This window comes from Camelus dromedarius, chromosome 8 (assembly GCF_036321535.1).
Source record: "Camelus dromedarius isolate mCamDro1 chromosome 8, mCamDro1.pat, whole genome shotgun sequence".
Taxonomy (NCBI): Eukaryota; Metazoa; Chordata; class Mammalia; order Artiodactyla; family Camelidae; genus Camelus; species Camelus dromedarius.
In genome coordinates, this window is record NC_087443.1 from 78,050,512 (window position 1) to 78,067,253 (window position 16,742).

The 16,742-nt window shown below is 47.9% G+C and overlaps 1 protein-coding gene across 1 annotated transcript in view; it reads right to left on the minus strand.

Annotated features, from left to right (window-relative positions):
• The window catches only part of ADAM12 (ADAM metallopeptidase domain 12), a 324,566-nt gene that overhangs the window by 60,265 nt on the left and 247,559 nt on the right, over positions 1–16,742 (minus strand). The window contains exons 10-11 of the mRNA XM_031461975.2: positions 16,592–16,676; positions 12,714–12,862 (exon numbers count right to left, since the gene is read on the minus strand). Of these exons, the coding sequence (XP_031317835.1) occupies positions 12,714–12,862; positions 16,592–16,676 (234 nt within the window). The remainder of the gene's footprint in view (positions 1–12,713; positions 12,863–16,591; positions 16,677–16,742) is intronic.

Genomic DNA, 16,742 nt, shown 5'->3' on the forward strand with positions numbered 1-16,742 from the left:
AGTGGTTTAAAAGGACAAGCCTCCGTTTCTTCCATAGCTTTTGGCAAACTCATCACAATGTGCTTTTTAATGTTTTTCATAAATTATACCAAACATGTCAGGACAGCGTCTAACTGAATCTGACATACAGCCGTGGTAGACTGGTGCAAAGCAGTAAAATTGGAGAATTATTCAGAAAATGAGCCCTTTTGCAGGATACTTTCCCTTGGCACAAGAATGCTTTAAAATGATTATATCTAGGACCCAAAAAGTGCTTGCGGCTCACAGGCAGAGAGTTTCTCTCCGATACCGCGCCAGGGTGACTGGCTCCTGCTCTTTAGTGAGACACACCTGCCTTTTCCCCCTAATATTTAACTACTAAGGACACTTGGGGGAAATTTTACCATGTTGAATGCAAGGTTAGAAATAAAAAGGGGATGAAGCAGACAGCTAGGTGATTTTGGGAAAACACGCACACACACACACAAAACCCACTTTTCAAAAGAGGAGCGCCACTTACGGCTTCCTACCATCGGCGTAGTCACAGCTTAACAATTCAGCCGTCACAAAGCTGCCAAGTAAAACACGATCAGGGGTTACTTTACTCTGACAAAGCTGCAGTCAGAAAATTCTTTTCTTGTAGGAGCCCATTGTGCGTATCACCGCTGGATTCTTGGGGGTGAATCGTTACTAAGCCAATGTATCAATCTTGACAGTAGAAGCTGGGAGTTATCTGCCCTGTAAAAGCTCTCTGGGAATGCTTCCTTCTTGGTGGAAATTAGGCAGCCAGGGAAAGCGGCTGCAATCAGGCTGGATTCCCCAGGGCTGCAGGTCTCTGTTCTCCATCTTTCCTTTGATTTGTTGCCTCATTAATAGATGTGTGTTGGGTGCCAGGGAATCCGGGTTCCCCAGCTCCAAGCCGTGGGGTGACACAGTCCGCATGCGGACCGCATGCAAGTGGTCGGAGGAAGAAGGATGGCACAGCTGGAGCAGCTGCTGAGAACAGCTTGGAGCTGACAAAACTGCGACAGGAAAAGCCAGCATCGCAGGAAACCGGGGATGGAAGCCATCCAGATTTCTCGTTTAAATTGACTGGAAAAAAAAAAGAAGAAGGAAAAAAAACCCCTCACATCTTCCACAGTTGATAAATGATTAGATGGTATAGAGATAACTGGTTTTGGAAAAGATGGTGCTGACAATTTGCTTCCCACGGATTTCTTCTTGCAGACTGGAATGGAGTTTTATTTTCTCCTTACAGTGGAAGTGACAGATGCAGGAGGCCTGGGAAGCGATTCTCTATCTGGGCACAGAGGAGGTGGAGAAGAATTGAAGCTGGAAGAAACAAGTCTGTGCACCCCATCTAATAAACTAAAGTTCTGTTTAAAGCTGAGCCTCAGTGTTCCCATCTGCAGACTGGGAATAATAACTACCTCCCGTGCCGAGAGAGAGGACAAATGAACTTCAAACAAAAATGTGGACACTTTGGTTAACTTCGTAGCACTGGGAGATGCTAGTTGCTAGTTTGTCCATGAAAAAGAGGTCTTTCTTTTCCTCACTTAGAGGTGCGGCTTTGGCTGATTCAAATTACTGACGCCAGCACCTTGTGTGTTCTTAGGGCTTAGAAATATTTTTCCAATATGGTGCAGAATTGACTACAATTGAAGCCACAATGTAGCAAACTTTAAAGCCACAAGTACAAGTAAACTTGAGAGGAGAATGACTCAGGCAAAGGAGCAATCAAGCAGTTAAATGTGAGCCCTCAGTTTAACACATATATGGTGCTGAAGGCTCTGCTCATTCTGGAAGGGCCGGGCTGCCTCCAGCTCAACCAGAACACGGGCTTAGGAGCATAAACAACCCACCGAACAACCAACCCACAAAAGCAAAGGCACCGTTTAGATGGCTGTGACCTGCCACGCGGCTGGGGTGGCTCCCAGTTCCTGGAACTTTTTCCAAACGTCTTTCCTGAAGCTCGTGTGGCGTGAGCTCCCTCCATGCGTTCTGCCAACCTTTCCCTCCACGGCCAAGGCCAGGCAGGAGCTGGGAGTGGCATGTGGCCGCAGGCAGACCAGACCTGCCCTCCGCTCTCTGAGAACAGGGCCTAACGACCTTTAGCCCTCATTCCACAACCAGCCTCTGGAGCTTTTCCAAAAACAGACAACAGCTCAGAGTTCAGGGCCAGCACCACGTATTCCTAGACCCTCCAGGAGCAGAGGTCCCATGCCATTCCCAGGGCCTCTTCCCGGGAGGCCCGCTTGCATCAAGCAGGTGTGAGAGATCTTGCTTGGCGTAGGCTTTGCTCGGCCAGCTTTCAACCCCAAAGTTCTAGGGCCGTCTTCAGAAAAATCTTTAGGGTTTTCACAGTTATACTCAGGAATAAGAACTTGCCATCAGCAGGCCCAGAATTTAGGAGTGACTGAGAAGCACGCCCGGCTGGGGCGGGCGGCGGGGCCCACACCTGCAGTGACTGGCCCGGTCACCAGCAGCTTGGCGGGGTAGCTCAAGGCCGTCCCACTTCAGGGCCTCGGGCTTCCTCCCGCCCGCACGGCCCGGAGGGTGAGTGCGAATACTGCCAGCTCTCACTATTCTTCAGCCCTGCTGAACCAGGAGGGTGGGCGTTCTTGCTCACTGACCGCCCTGTGAGTCAGACTGGATCATCCCCACTTTACAGACGAGGAAACTGAGGCTCAGTGAGGTTAGACAGGTCACCACAGTCATGCGGGTCCGGAGTCAGGACTGAAAACACAGCTTGCTGACCTGAAGGCCCGTGATCTTCCTTGGCAAACACACTGCCTCCGGCGCCGTCAGGAGGCCTCTCCAGGCCAGGGGCCCCAGGGCAGCCTCAGGCCTGACCTGGCACTAATGGCCAGGAGCCAGCGTCAGCACCCAGGAGATGGACAGCCGCCCAGGCGCCCGGGGCTCCCCGGAGTCAGCCGTAGGTAAAAGGGACCCCCTCCTTGGCCCTGCAGCTTCTCCAAGAGCACCTTCGAGCGCCTCTGTGGATGCCTTTTGTGGAGGGCGGGGCTCAGGATGGATGCAGCACACCTGAGGCCGAGCACACACCGGAGGGAGGTTGTGAGCCCTGTGCGAGTCTCAACAAGATGTGGGCAGAGGAAACCATCACCCACCCCACCGGAAAGCAGTGTGACGTGGCCAGAGGACTTTCCTGGCATGTCCTGAGTCCACATTCTGCCCGGCTGAGGGTCCCCGGCGTGACGCGGAAGATGCTGGCTCACAGGACAGAAGGGAACCCTGGCAGAGCCACAGGAAGGCTTCATCCTCACACCGAGTCCAGGAGCGGAAAGGGACCGACTGCCTTGGGACCACACGCTGGAGCCCGTGGGCCCGACAGAAGGGCCGCAGACAGTGAAGGAAACCACCGGACTGGGAGCAAAGGATCAAAAATGTCCTTAGTAGGACAGGCCCGTTGTTAATAGCAAACACCTGGGGCCCAGAATGGCGCCATCTGGGGCACTTTATAATTCACGTTTTTAACACGTGAACTTTGACCTCTGCTCCTCCTCCCCGGAAACCAATTAAAGCGTAAATGTAATTTCCCAGGATTTTTAATAAAGAAGGAGACCAACTAAGCTCTGGTCAGTTGAGGGTGCACGGGGGCCTCGAGGCGTTAGCAGAAAGTAGACCTCACCTCTGGGCTCTGCTGGCTGGTTCCTTCCGAACCCAGTCCTGGAAGGCAGGGGACTCAGGGCAGGGGACCAGCAGGACATTACAAGCACCCAGCTCATCAGAGACAGGCTCTTAGGCTTCTCAGCTTCATTACAAGGAAAGGCTGCTGTCTCTGCATGGGGCTGGTCGGGGACAGGGCAGACACGCACAGATCCAGAGGTTAACAGACAGCGGTTCACACGTCGAGGTAACTCCGCCCTTTCCTCCTACCCCAGCAGACGGACCTGTACAGATCACGCCAGTGGCTTCCGCTGACTGCAAGTCTGTAACAGGGAAGATGCTTCTAATCAAAAATGGTAGATAAAGTGGTCATGGGAGATATTTCCAAGCCATCCAATGAGGGCCGAGGTCTGCATAGGCCCTGTTCTTGCCTCACTGAGCTCCTGATACTGGGGTTGCCATAAGGGCTACCAGAACTCAGAACGGTGAAGACTGACCCCCTCCTGCCCCCAGGGTTGGGACCCAGAGCTTCCTTTGCTTACAAACACCTGGTGAGGGGCCAGAAGCTGAGGGCTGACATCTTGAGTCTGACCCCAACCAACTAGGGGGCTTCTGGCCTTCCCGAACCTCAGTTTTCCCATCTGTAAAATGGGGGTGATTGTACCTGCCGTTTCCTTAGAGCTGTGACAATTAAATGAGAAAGGATATGTGAGCGTTCTTTGTAAACTGGGGAATGGTTTGTGAGGTCTACAGGGTCTTATTCTTACAACTACTTTTAGTTTTTATATTTTTAACCCTCCTCCTCCTCCTTCAGCTAAATTAAGTAAAGTCTTTCAGAAGAAGCTACTTCTGGAAGAACTTCACTTTTTGAAAGCAAATTGCTCCTGTCACCCGGGTTTCCATGGAGTTAAAAAAAAAATAGCAATGGACTCAGCTTCCTATTTACTTGGGGTTTCTCAGTCCTTACTCTTTTTTATCTTATTTTTGTTTTTCTGTTTATTGTATTGTATCTGTTCTTGTGAATTATCATAACTCCACTGTAGAAGATGTGGAATATACAGTAAGGAAATGGCAGGGCTGCAGCACATGCTATAGTATAAAAGGCAATGGCCTTAGAGTCTTCTCCCCAGAAGTTTGGCCATTACACAAAAGGTGAAATGTGACTTCACCCTGCACACATCTGATTGTGCAGGAGTCACCATCCATCTGTCCATCCACCCACCTGCCCACCATCATTTATCCGTCTGCTATCAACCCACTCAGTCATCTACCCATCCACTCATCTACACATCCATCTTCCATCTACTCTTCCATCCACCCTTCCATCCATCATCCAACCATCTATCCATTATGATCCATCCATTCATCCATTCTTCCACCCACCCTCCCATCCACCCTTCCATCCATCAATTCATCCATTCAACCATCCTCCCATCCACCCTTCTAGCCATGCCATTCATCTATCCATCCATACATCCATCTTTCTAGTCTAGAAGTATTTATTGAAATCTACTATGTACCAGGAACTGTTCTATGTGCTGGGGATTCAGCAGTGAACAAAACAGACAAAATTTCTGACCCAGTAGAGCTTCAAGTGGGTCCTTCTGGATATTATTGGTTGCAGAGAGGCCCAGAATTTACTCTTGACCTCACACTGCAGCCTCTGTGCCACATATCGTAGGGAGAGGAGGAGGTCATGAGTGTGAGTGTGTGTGTGTGTGTGTGTGTGTGTGTGTTTGTGTGTGTGTGTGTGTGTGTGTGTGTGTGTGTGAAAGGTGGAGGAGGGATTGGCAGAATTTCAGCGGCAATGTTTTCACACATGTTCTACCACAAGTAAAATGCTGGATTAACAAGCAATGACAGGAAATAATTCTCTGCTGTTGTAACATAAGTTGAAGGAGATTTGCAGAACTAAATGGCTTAAAAATGGGTCAGCCTTCCTGCTTCCCAGAAGTCACATGGGGACAAGGCTCTGTACTGAGAGGGCTTCCGCCCCTCAGGAAGCCTGAACACGGCCCACACAGCCGAGGCAACCTCCACGTGGTACGGACCCTGGGAGGTGGGACTGCACGCCGGCCAGGTCTCAGGCTCAGGCTGAATCTCAGAGCTCCCTCGGAGCCTGCAGTGGGAAGTGAGCACATCTTTCTCTGACTGGTTCTCCAGGGTGGACACCTTTCTCTGCTTCCTGAGGTTTACAGCTGCTGCAAATTTTTATTTGTGATAAGAGGAAGGTGGAAAGTCGGGGGCTCAGCCTTATGACCTGGGGCTTCCATTTGGGCAGTTTTGAAAACATAAGCAATTCATTGAACTTTCTGGGCTCCAGCTCCCTCACCTTTAAAATGGGTATAACCACACCCATCTCACACAGTTTACCGATAAAAGACGATGTCCCCAGTGCAATCTTTTGGGTCAAAATCAAGTCTGTCTCCATTCATTTCCTCGAAACTGGATACTCAAGGAGGAGTGGCCATGTGGACCAGTCTCCCTAACTTGACCCCTGGTCTGCACCCAGCTTTAGAGAAGAGACATGCTACCATGCCCATGGCAGTGACTTTTACAATCCCCACTCTGCATTAACTGCAGGCAAATTCCTTTATTTTCCAGTGAGCAATATCTGACTCTACGGAGAGGAGGTAAGAACGCGCTCTGAACTGACGAGCCCTCTTGAACTGCTGGCAGGAGCATCTCCTGCCAGTTCATTTCCCCCTCTGGGCCACGTCGGGAGTAGCCGACTCAGTCGCTCTGGCTGGGTAATTAAACGGATTCTGACCCGTAGTGTTTTTAACGTTACTAGAGTTCCTCATTTTGTTGCTGTTTCTTTCCTTTTTCTTTTTTGTTTTTAACTCCTTGGATCAAGGTCTCCATCTTTTCCCCCTGCCCTTTGAAGAAGTGAAGACTTTCCTAAAATTTTCATTTGAGGAGAAAAAAAAAATCTCATCAAATGAAGAGCTGATATGGGGCAGTAATTTCCTCCAAGCCTGTTCTCGTGAAATCCCTTTATGATAAATGTATTTCATGACCTCAGATAGATCCTCAAACTTCAAAAGGGGGTGAGTTTTAATTACATATATTCTGCACTGATTTTCAAGAAAGCAAGTTCTTCAAAGGGTGCAGACTTTCCAGATACATCAAATTTCCATTGATTCCAACCACATGTGAAACCTGGGAATTTTTCACTGAAAAGTACAGTTGATTTTAATTTCTTGAAGGACATTTCAAATACAGGCCTCCTCAAAAAGAAATCCAATTTTAACATGAGCCAGGCATTCTCAAGGGTCTCCCTAACCTTATTCACCTCTTCAGGGGTTGGTTCCCACTGAACTTTATTCCGGAATGTTCCCTGGCCACCAACCCTTCCAACCTTTTCTCCTTGTTCACAATGAATTACTGGTCATTTTGTAAAAGGTGTGAAATGGTACTATGGTAACGTCAAAAAATGTCTCCTTATCTTTTAGAGGCACAACTGAAATACTTACAGATGAGATGTTATGATACTCAGGATTGTGTAAATAGATCAGGTGCCCCTGCGGTGAGCCCCACGGCACCCCAGAATGTCCCCTGTCAAGCCCCGAGCTTCCGGTCTGTAATTGCCAGTTCACTTGCTCGTCATCCTTGCCACAGTACGCGCGCCTCGAAGTCAAGGTTCCTGCCTTTTGGGTCTGCGGCCCCACTCGCGTCCTGGATCAGCACGCACGTGTGCGCATGAGTGGCTCTGCTATGACTGGGCGCCTGGCCCTGTCGCCTGCAGCCGGCTTGTCCTGATGGGAGGCGGGGCCCGGGTCCACTCCGTTTTCATGAGAGAAGGCGGAAGCTGGGCAGAGGCCATCCAGACGGGCTCCACGTCCAGACAGCTGTGTAGCAAGGAGGTATGCAATGAGGGTTTCTGGAGGTGAATTAAATGGAACTGAGTGAGTCGATCACACGCACTTCTGAGGAGGTGGAGCGGCGGTGCTTTCCCCTTCACCGTGGTTGTTCCATCTAGTTGTAGACGGTATCCCTCAACGCCCAGCCTCAGCTCCATGCAGACTATCCACACCCCCGGCCAGCAGTCAGGAGCCCTCATTGGCTTGTTTTCTCAGCCCACATCATCCCGGGCCATCAACGCACTGCCCGCCACTGTCGGGGTCACATTCTCTGCTTGAGACCCATTTGCCAGTCTGGATTAGACAAAACCCACCCAGACCCAAACCTCGAATCTTAGCATCAGACTGAAAACTTGGGCAGTCATTCCTTTCAGATACACACACGTAGAGTGTGGAGGTTCTCTTCTGTGGCTCTTCAAAGTAGAGTCCTGAAAGAATGCTTACAGTATAGAAAAGCAAAATGAAATTCTAAACAGAAAAGAATCTTTTACATCAAGGAGAAGAGACTGGAGAGGTGGGTGGGGGAGGGTGCGGAGCGGTGCGCCACCCGGTGTGTTAACAGGAGCCTTCTCAATGGGTTCCAAATGCCTGTTAATCACACTAAAATAAAATGCGAGTTTATATACTATTGCTTTTTTTTTTTGTTCCCTCGTCTTTTTTTTTTTAATAGACAGTAAACCCCTTAATTTGGCAAACTCCAATCATTCAGATGCTTTGTGATCCTCTTAAAAGTGAAAAAATTTTTAAAGATAGGTCAGGTCATATAACTGCCCTGCCTAAAACCTTACAATGACTTCTCCCTGCCCTGAAGACAAAACCATGTTCCTGCTGTGGCCAGCGGGGCTTTGCTGGCTCTGGCCCCAGCATCACTTCCCCCCAGCCCTGCCCTGTTCAGATCCCACCCTACAAGCCACTGGCTTCCCTGTCAACAATGCTTTCCCCCTTCAGAGCCCCTGTGCATGGCGTCCCCTCTGCCCAAATGCATGTCCTTCCTCCCTTCTGCTATCTTTGCAGGCTCTCATCCCTCTCTCCCCTTTGGTCCTAGCTTACACGTCACCTCCGCAGATCGGTCTTCCCCAAACCACTCAACGCCGGGCGTCTCCTTCCTTTTCTCTTCGTCTGTCTCCTTCGTAGCTCTCCTTCCAACCTAAAGCTTTTATTTACTGGTTTTCAAAACTGTCTTCCCCACGAGAGCGCAAGCTCCATGAAGGCAGAAAGCGTCCACCCTGCTCATGGCTGCAATAACCCCAGCATGTGTCAGAGCGTATCGTACGTTGCAGGCGCCGAGTTACTGTGTATTTCAGTCAGCTGCAGCCATCACATGGCTTTCCTTCTCCAGTTCTCATTTTAACGGAAAGTTTTCCGCAAAAAATAAAAGGAGGCTCTGAGAGTAAGTTTTAAAAAATTTAAAAAAAAATTTTCAGGCGGTAGGTAATTAGGATTTATTTATTTATATGGGGGTCCTGGGGATTGAACTCAGGACCTCGTGCGTGCTGAGCACACACTACCACCGAGCTATACCCTCCCCCTCTTCTGAGAGTAATTTTTGAATGCTAATACTGCTTTTCCTGCTCTAGGAAGGGACATTTACTATTATACTAAATATTCTTTTCCAAAAATGCTCAAATTATTCACATTGTCTTACTCCTGTAAACGTGGAATACTTACTCCTCCAACCCCTTAAGACCAAATGCTCCAAGAAGTTCATTAATGGATGAGCTCAACCGAGTTTAAACTCCCACGCGACCCCCCACCCCCACCCCCAGACGCTGCTTTTGCCAAAGCATAATTTCCAAGACAGGTCTGAACGTTAACTATCCGAAGACATACAACACGCCCTGTCACACACACGCAAAGACGCGCAGTCACTGATGGTATAGCCTGTGAGGAGCCCCCCCCAGCTCTTCCTGTAGCAGGCGACTGAAGCCGTGACACCCGTGTTTAAGGGATCTCCGCTCTACCCGGGATTTGCAGGCCTTCGGGTCCAATTTGTCAATGGTGGCAGTTGGTGAAACCAGAGTCAGGGTTCCGGAATGGTTTGATAAAAAATAAACAAGGGGCATTAAGGGATGCGGTTTTCCCCTCTAAACTGCCTGAAATACTCAGTTCTCATTGATTCTGGGAGCCTTTCCTAGCATTAAAACAGTCACTGATCCACCTCTTTGCAAGTCACCTTTGGGGCTGAGACCGAAGTAACAGTTTCACCGTTTACCAATCCTGTCTGAGTCAGCAGCGGGGAGGAAGTCAGGATGAAGGCTGGCGTTTGGACGTGGGCCAGTTTAGAATGAGCCACTCACCCAGAAACCGTGGCTGCCTGTGTGGCACCAGCAGTGCTTTCCAGCAACTCTGAGCAGGAATTCTGAAAAAAGCCGTGAACTTTTCAATGGTTCAACATCCCTGTGAGCTAAACAACAGTAATAATAATATGAGCGTATGTGTGTGGAGTGATGTACAATTTATAAAGACATATGATCTCATTTAATCTGCTCTCCCACTCTCGTGGGGACCCTGTGAGGTAAGAGAAGGGCCACACTGAGATAACACTGGAGATTAAAAGCAGCCTGGAAGTTCCACAGTGGGTGATGGATGACTGAGGTCGCCTGGATGGCTTGACCTCCCCCTTTCTGTGGGCTTTTGTGATTAATTCACCCACTTGCTTAGGAAGTTTCTTTCCATTGGAGAAAATTAAAAACACCACTCTCTGGACAGGAATGTGGGATCATAAATGAGAACCAAATAGAAAAGATTTACGCAAAAGCACAAGCTCAGCAAAAGAGAAAACTTAGAAATCGCTAATAAGGTATAAATCAAGCAAAGGCTACTAGCAAACCCCTGGTAAGAAAAAAAAAGGCCTTTTAAACGATTTGTTGAACTCTTAACAATACCATTTCTACCTACGATCTTCAAATATCTCCAGGGTAATTCAGCTCATATCCTTAAAAAGTCCCATGACGACTGTCCAATTTGAAGTGCTTTACACAGAATCACAGAGTGTACCAGAAAGCAGTGCCTTGCTGTTGTGCCTTGAGAATCGTATAATTTTTAGGGCTGTTGGGTCTTCCTTATCTGTGCATTCTCCATAGTAATAAACACAGGGGCCAGAAGTATTTGTTTAATGTGTGAACAAACAGGTGAAATGAGGGAGGGAGGGATGGATGGATGGATGGATGGGTGGACAGATGGATGGATGGATGGATGGATGGGTGGGTGGACGGATGGATGGATGGATGGATGGGTGGACGGATGGATGGATGGAACGAATAATGAATAGATTGATGGAAGGAAGTAAGAAAGGAAGAAAAGACAAAGACTAACTTACTCATTCTACTGATTAAAAACATGAGGGCCAGAAGGGTTACTAATTCGCCAGTACTATAAAAAAAATTGGTGTCAGAATTGAGGCTACCAGGGGTCTTCAATCCCGGCCCAGCATTCCCAGCCTCGATTTTCCTCTCTTCCATTTATTTGTCTCTTTTATCAAGAGTTCTGAAAGATTAACAATACTGATCAACAATATAACCTTCTTAGTCATTGGGAACCACTTTTGGAGGCACAGAGGCTGGCGCGTTGGTGCCTATCTGATGATCAGGGAAATTAAGCAGAGAGCAGCTTTTCTGTGGCCGCTTTGAGCTCATCAGGAATGAGAAAGTACAAAGACTGACCAACGTCAGCTTCCTGCCCATTGCGTCCTCCGGGATTCACGCAGCACGTTGGCCGCTGCTGCCGGCCTCTACCTGGGCCGGTGGAACATGGGAAACCGGAGACGTCCACAGGCCCTGGCCCAACCTCACCTCCTAAGAAGGAATTCTTGCCCCAAATACCCTACGAACAGTGACTCTGCTTCTGCCCCGGGAGTCTGAGTGACAAGGAGCCCACCGCTCCTCAGAGGGACCTGCTGCCCTTGGGCGAACTCTCCTCGCCAGTATCCAGTAAGTGCAGCATTTCAGCTGCGGCTGGTGTTGCCCTAAGATGCCTTCCCTTCGGGCTCAGCTTCTTGGCCTCTGCCATCACAGACTCAGAAAGCAAGTGCCTCTGCTAGGTCTCGGTGACTCGCCTGAATTGTGCTTAAGACAGAACCACAAGCAAAAACGATGTACCTCGGAAGGCTCAGTGCACCTGGTGGCAACGGACGGAAGTGGTACCTGGCTGTGAGAAGGTGCCTCCCGGCAGGACAGCTCCCGGGAAGGGAGGACGCCCGCGACACGCGCTGCACAGCTCTGCCTCACGAGCCGTCTGGGAGGAGGCCACGGGGCGACTGCCTGCCAAAGCACAGCCACTGTTCCGTGACAACCCACTCCTCTTCTGGGACTTCCAAATCTCCTTCAGCAGGCGCCCCCCTCACACCACGACGGCCCTGCCGGCACGGCTACACGGAGGCCAGCCTTCAGGCTGCACACCGGCTCTGGCTTCTTGCTCCAAGTGGTTCCTTTCAGCAAACCCAGGAGCAGGCTTAGTCTAGGAAGCGCCTTAAGTATAAGCACTGGGAAGGTCTCAAGGTACAAAAATGTCGTAACAGGCTCATGTTTTCCTTCAAGAATGAAAACCTTCCTACATTAGCACAACAGTCTAGTTTGGGATGGACCCTGGGAGGAACAGGAACACATCAGAATCTGTGATCCCTCCAAGTGGCACCTATTTCCACCTCACTGGAAGGTTCCAATAATGAAACTGTCTTTTTGTCCCTCCACGCCTAGAGTTTCAGAAAGGCATTTAATAAGGAAGAATGATATAATTTACCAGTATAGAAAAAAGTCACTTAATTTAAACCTTTAAGATCTGATACAGGGATGTGGTATCTGAGGCGGATGCTGCAAATCCCCAAGCTACTAACACGTTTCAGATACGCCCTGGGGCCAACCCCCAGGGGGAGATGCACCTCCTAGCATGTGACCCATGTGACCTCTCCCCCTTTGACCCGTGGCTTTGCCGGGCCCAGATGGAGCAAATCAAAACCCCACGCTGGGGCTGTGGGCTAGTCTGCGATCTCTAAACCAAGACAGCATCCACACCCATCACCTCTCAGCCAAGAGCTCAGGCCCCCGCCACGTGCACAGCAGCCCGGGTGCCTCGTGACTCTCTCAGAGGAGCACAGCCCACTCTCATGACATGGGATGGAGTTTCTTTCTGGGAGCTTCTGTGGGTGATCTGGCCAGAAAACCAGGGTGCTTTTTGCTCAGCTGTTTCCTAAAACGCCTCTCACGTTGCAGCCCAACGCCCAGAGCAGCCAAGAGCGCTGGTACTTGCCCGGTTGAAGGGTTCATGATGCAGCCTCCTTTGTCGGCAGCCGTTTTGCAGCTACAGCCCCTCTCCAGCGTGTCGTGGTTCATGCCGAAATTGTGGCCCAGCTCGTGTGCCAGGGTCACGGCCGCGCCCAGGGGACTGTCTGAATGGTCCTCAAAGAAAACACAAGAGCACCAAGTATAGTTCACATCTTTTTGGCCTCTTTCCCAGTCCCTTCCGCCCCCAGTGCTGCCCCCCAGACACTGATCTTTCATTAACATTTAATGGAATCCAATCTCCTGTAAGGAACCAACATAGAGCCCCACTGTCTAGTTCAAACTTACAAATAGATTCGACCTATTAAGCCAGCCTGGGGTCCCCTCTGCTGAGGAATGCACACCTCAGGAACACATGTAGGATTCCATGTGTCTTGACATGAAATAATCAAGGCAGTCATCTCCCTCCTGCTTCCTACAATCTCTCACAAGACATTGTTCTATTGAATGAAGCAAAAAGTCATCCCGCATCATAGGAAAAAGCAGGTCATTCCTTCCCATGTAGTAAAAGGACCATCTTATCTTTGAGAAGCTGCTGACGAAAAGTTGGAAGGGGACGGACACTTTGTACAGTCTAAATAGGATCTGAGCAACTGTCGCTGAGTATGCCTCTTCCTGTCTACTGGGTAGAGAAGGATTCTTGGGAAATTCACAATAATTCACCAGAAAAGCTAACCACACTGAGTCATCTGTTTGAAGACTCAGTGAATTAAGATATAACGCGGTTATGCCTCACTCTTGCTAGCCCTTTATTTTGTCAAGTTGACTTTGGAAATGGCTGGAGGGATCCTGATTCTCTGACTTCTGATGCTGGGAATTTGTTCAACCTTTTGCTTGGTTTTGGGAGGCGGGTTCTCCATCCAGCAAGCACTACTTGGCCACCCTGAACTTCATGGAGGGCATGTGTGGCTTGGCTAAATAGATACTAGAAATTAATTTAAAAAAATTACTACTTAACTTTAACAAACTAAAATGAATTTATCAGTGAATGTGATTTGCTGAAATCGTGCCCGTGATCGGTATGTCTGAAAAGGCCTGGACACCACGCAGTAATGAAGGTACTTTATTTGAACCCTGCTTTATGCTACCCAGGAAAGAGATAGGTTACCCTGAAAAAGGTTATGAAAAAAAAATATATATATAAACTGAATCACTCTGCTGTGCACTAGAAACTAATGCTGTAAATTAACTATACTTAAAAAAAAAAGCTTCCAAGAAATAGCGCTACCCTGCTTTAGAGAAAGCATTTTGTTTGTTTTAATTTTTCCCCAATTCATTTTATTTAGAAATTTCTGGAAACACTACATTCTAAAATACTTCAGTGATACACCTTGGAATTTTTTAGAGAAAGCGTTATTCTTGATACAGACATGTTTGTAGCTTCTTGGTAAAGGTGAGTTCGAATAAGATTTTATAGGTTTGTTGGTGGCTCCGGCTGTGGCTGCCTCTCTCACCAGCCCTCGGTCTAAGAGAGTGGCATGCCAGAAACCCAAGTTATTCCTAGAATAGACGAAATTCCTAATAAATTACTTTGTTTAGGTTTTACAGTTTCCTGTTGTAGGAAGCTTCACAAATATATTTCAGGAAATCAGTTTTCTTCAATCTAAGAATGTTGGGGGCTGAATTTAGCATGCTTTAGCACAAAATTCAAGGAATTCATCCTTTTAAAAAAAATCACTCTTTGTCAGATTCTTTTGTATCACTGAATACCTTGGTTTTGTTTTTAATTGCCAGATTGCTTCACAGTCTTTCACGCATAGGTGGTTATAAACAGAATGCCTCTTGAGAGACCCTGATGAACAGTTTACATGTCTAATAAGGCAAAACCTGATTTCTTTCTTTCTGGCATCATCTCCAAACCAAGACTATTTGAGTCCCATTAGATAGATAGGCATGGCTTTCAGTTACTAAAATTAATGATGTGCTCTATCTTGGAAAAATAGAGAAACAGTACCAGCACTTGTATTTTCAATGTGAGTCGGATTCCTGCTTCCTTGCTACACAGTCCCCTTCCTCTTGGATTTGTGAGTCTTGCAAGAGGCATGGTCATGAATTAACTTGAGAGACAATGGGAGAGAGTCTAGATCCGGTCAAGACATGGATCTTGCTTATTTCATGAATTTCATTGGAATTAAAGGAGTCGTGGGCTTTCCCCCTACTCGATGCTTCTCTTTTATGTGGAGTCAACAAGGAGGGTGGCTGAGGACGACCTTCACTGCTGCCAAGTCCGTCAAACATACTTCCTGTTGACCAACTTTGGTTCTGACCTGATTCTTCCCACAGTACCTATATCTGCTTATATTTCCCACATTAATTTTCATCCATTTAAAAAAATTAAGATTCCCTGTTTGCTTTTAAAGAAGGAATCTTATCAAATGCTAATACAGAAAGAGAATAAAGGATATGAACTTAAGAAAGCCACTTAATGTGACCACACCGGTTACGGAACATTTAAACACTCCCCAGCGAGCAGAACTTGCCATGCTTAAAAGGAATTCAGTTTCATCTCTAAAAATATTTACGTCAATTTGAAGTCACAAAGTCACAACTGGCCATGGACCCGTGAAACAGAAAATCAGTCCCTCTTAAAACTTCACAGGCTGTTCTATAAAAATACGGTTTGGATCTGACTTGAAATTAACCGGGCATCAACCAAAACCAAACTTTCCAATGACTTCCATAGTGGAGATCACACACAGGGCTTCCAGGTTCAAAGAAAACCAGAGGGTAGCCCATTTAAGCCAGACGTCCACTGCGTGGGTGCGGTCCCTCCAAACCGCCCGCTCAGCCTGTGCATTTAGTGCACATTTCTGTTAATTACCAACGCCACCCAGAGAAGAGGAAGCCGTTCTTTGTGGAAATTCACTGAGAAGATGAGGTTGGGTGGTATGTGGAGAGAAAACAACAGTTGGTGGAACATTACTCCTTTGACCCTCTAAGACAACAACAGAATGTTCACAAACGTCCTATTTGAAAAATGTGGAGGAATGCAGGGTTTCTTGGAAGAGCGAGGTTCTGTTTGTTTAACGCACATGGCGGAATGGTCTTTGAGGGTCCTCCCGGCCGGAGAGCTGCTGCAGAGAGGACACAGCATCTTCCTAGTAGGGACAGGAACAGCATGGGGTGAAAACCTTCCCTTTAATTATCTGGTGAAGGGGAGCCTATCAAAGCTACCCTCCTCTTAAATTCATAAGAAACAAGTCCCAAATACTCGCCCCCTTTTACTTCCTTTTACACACATAGATAGCCCTTATATGACAAAATTATCCTTGTAAAGCAATAAACCTAGGTCTCTGCCTTCCAAGAATAAGGTTATTATAAAGACAGATTGGGCACTGGCTAGGAGGCATGTCAAGCATTTGCAGTGGTAAATAGTTAAAAACCTCAGACTTTTGGCGATTGGGCCTGGAGGCAAAACCATCAGAAAGCCGTTCTAATAGTAATGTTTGGTGAGAACACAGTCCATCCCAGAACCTGAATGATGAGGGCAACCCCAGGGCCCTGGCTCATCCCATTGCTGGGAGGAATTCCTGGATGGAAATGCTTTGACTGAAATCCCAGTTGAAATTTTTCTCCATAAAAGGTGCAGGCTGGCTTCCACTGAGCTGTGTGTACACCCTCACCTTTCCTGTGTGCAGCTTGGTGTGTTTTATAAACAGTCCCTAGAATACTGTGGGATACGGAAGACCACAAACAGAGCTAGAACCAGGGTAGGATTAGATCTAAGAAGCATGACAGAAGAGGACCTAATTTTACGAAGTCTCATAAAAGGAGAGATTTCCTGAGAAATCGTTGAAGGAGCTAGGTCTGGACGTTGCCGTCAGCTTCTCGGCGCTCCTGGCTTACCATGACGATTCCTCCTGACTGTTCCGCGGTGCACATGCTCATGATGGGTGCCATGCCAATGGTGGTCCCCTGGAAATAGACTCCACTAGAAAATAAAAGAAAGGGCTTTCTTAAATTAATGGAGCATAAGGACGTTTTCTAATATTTTGAA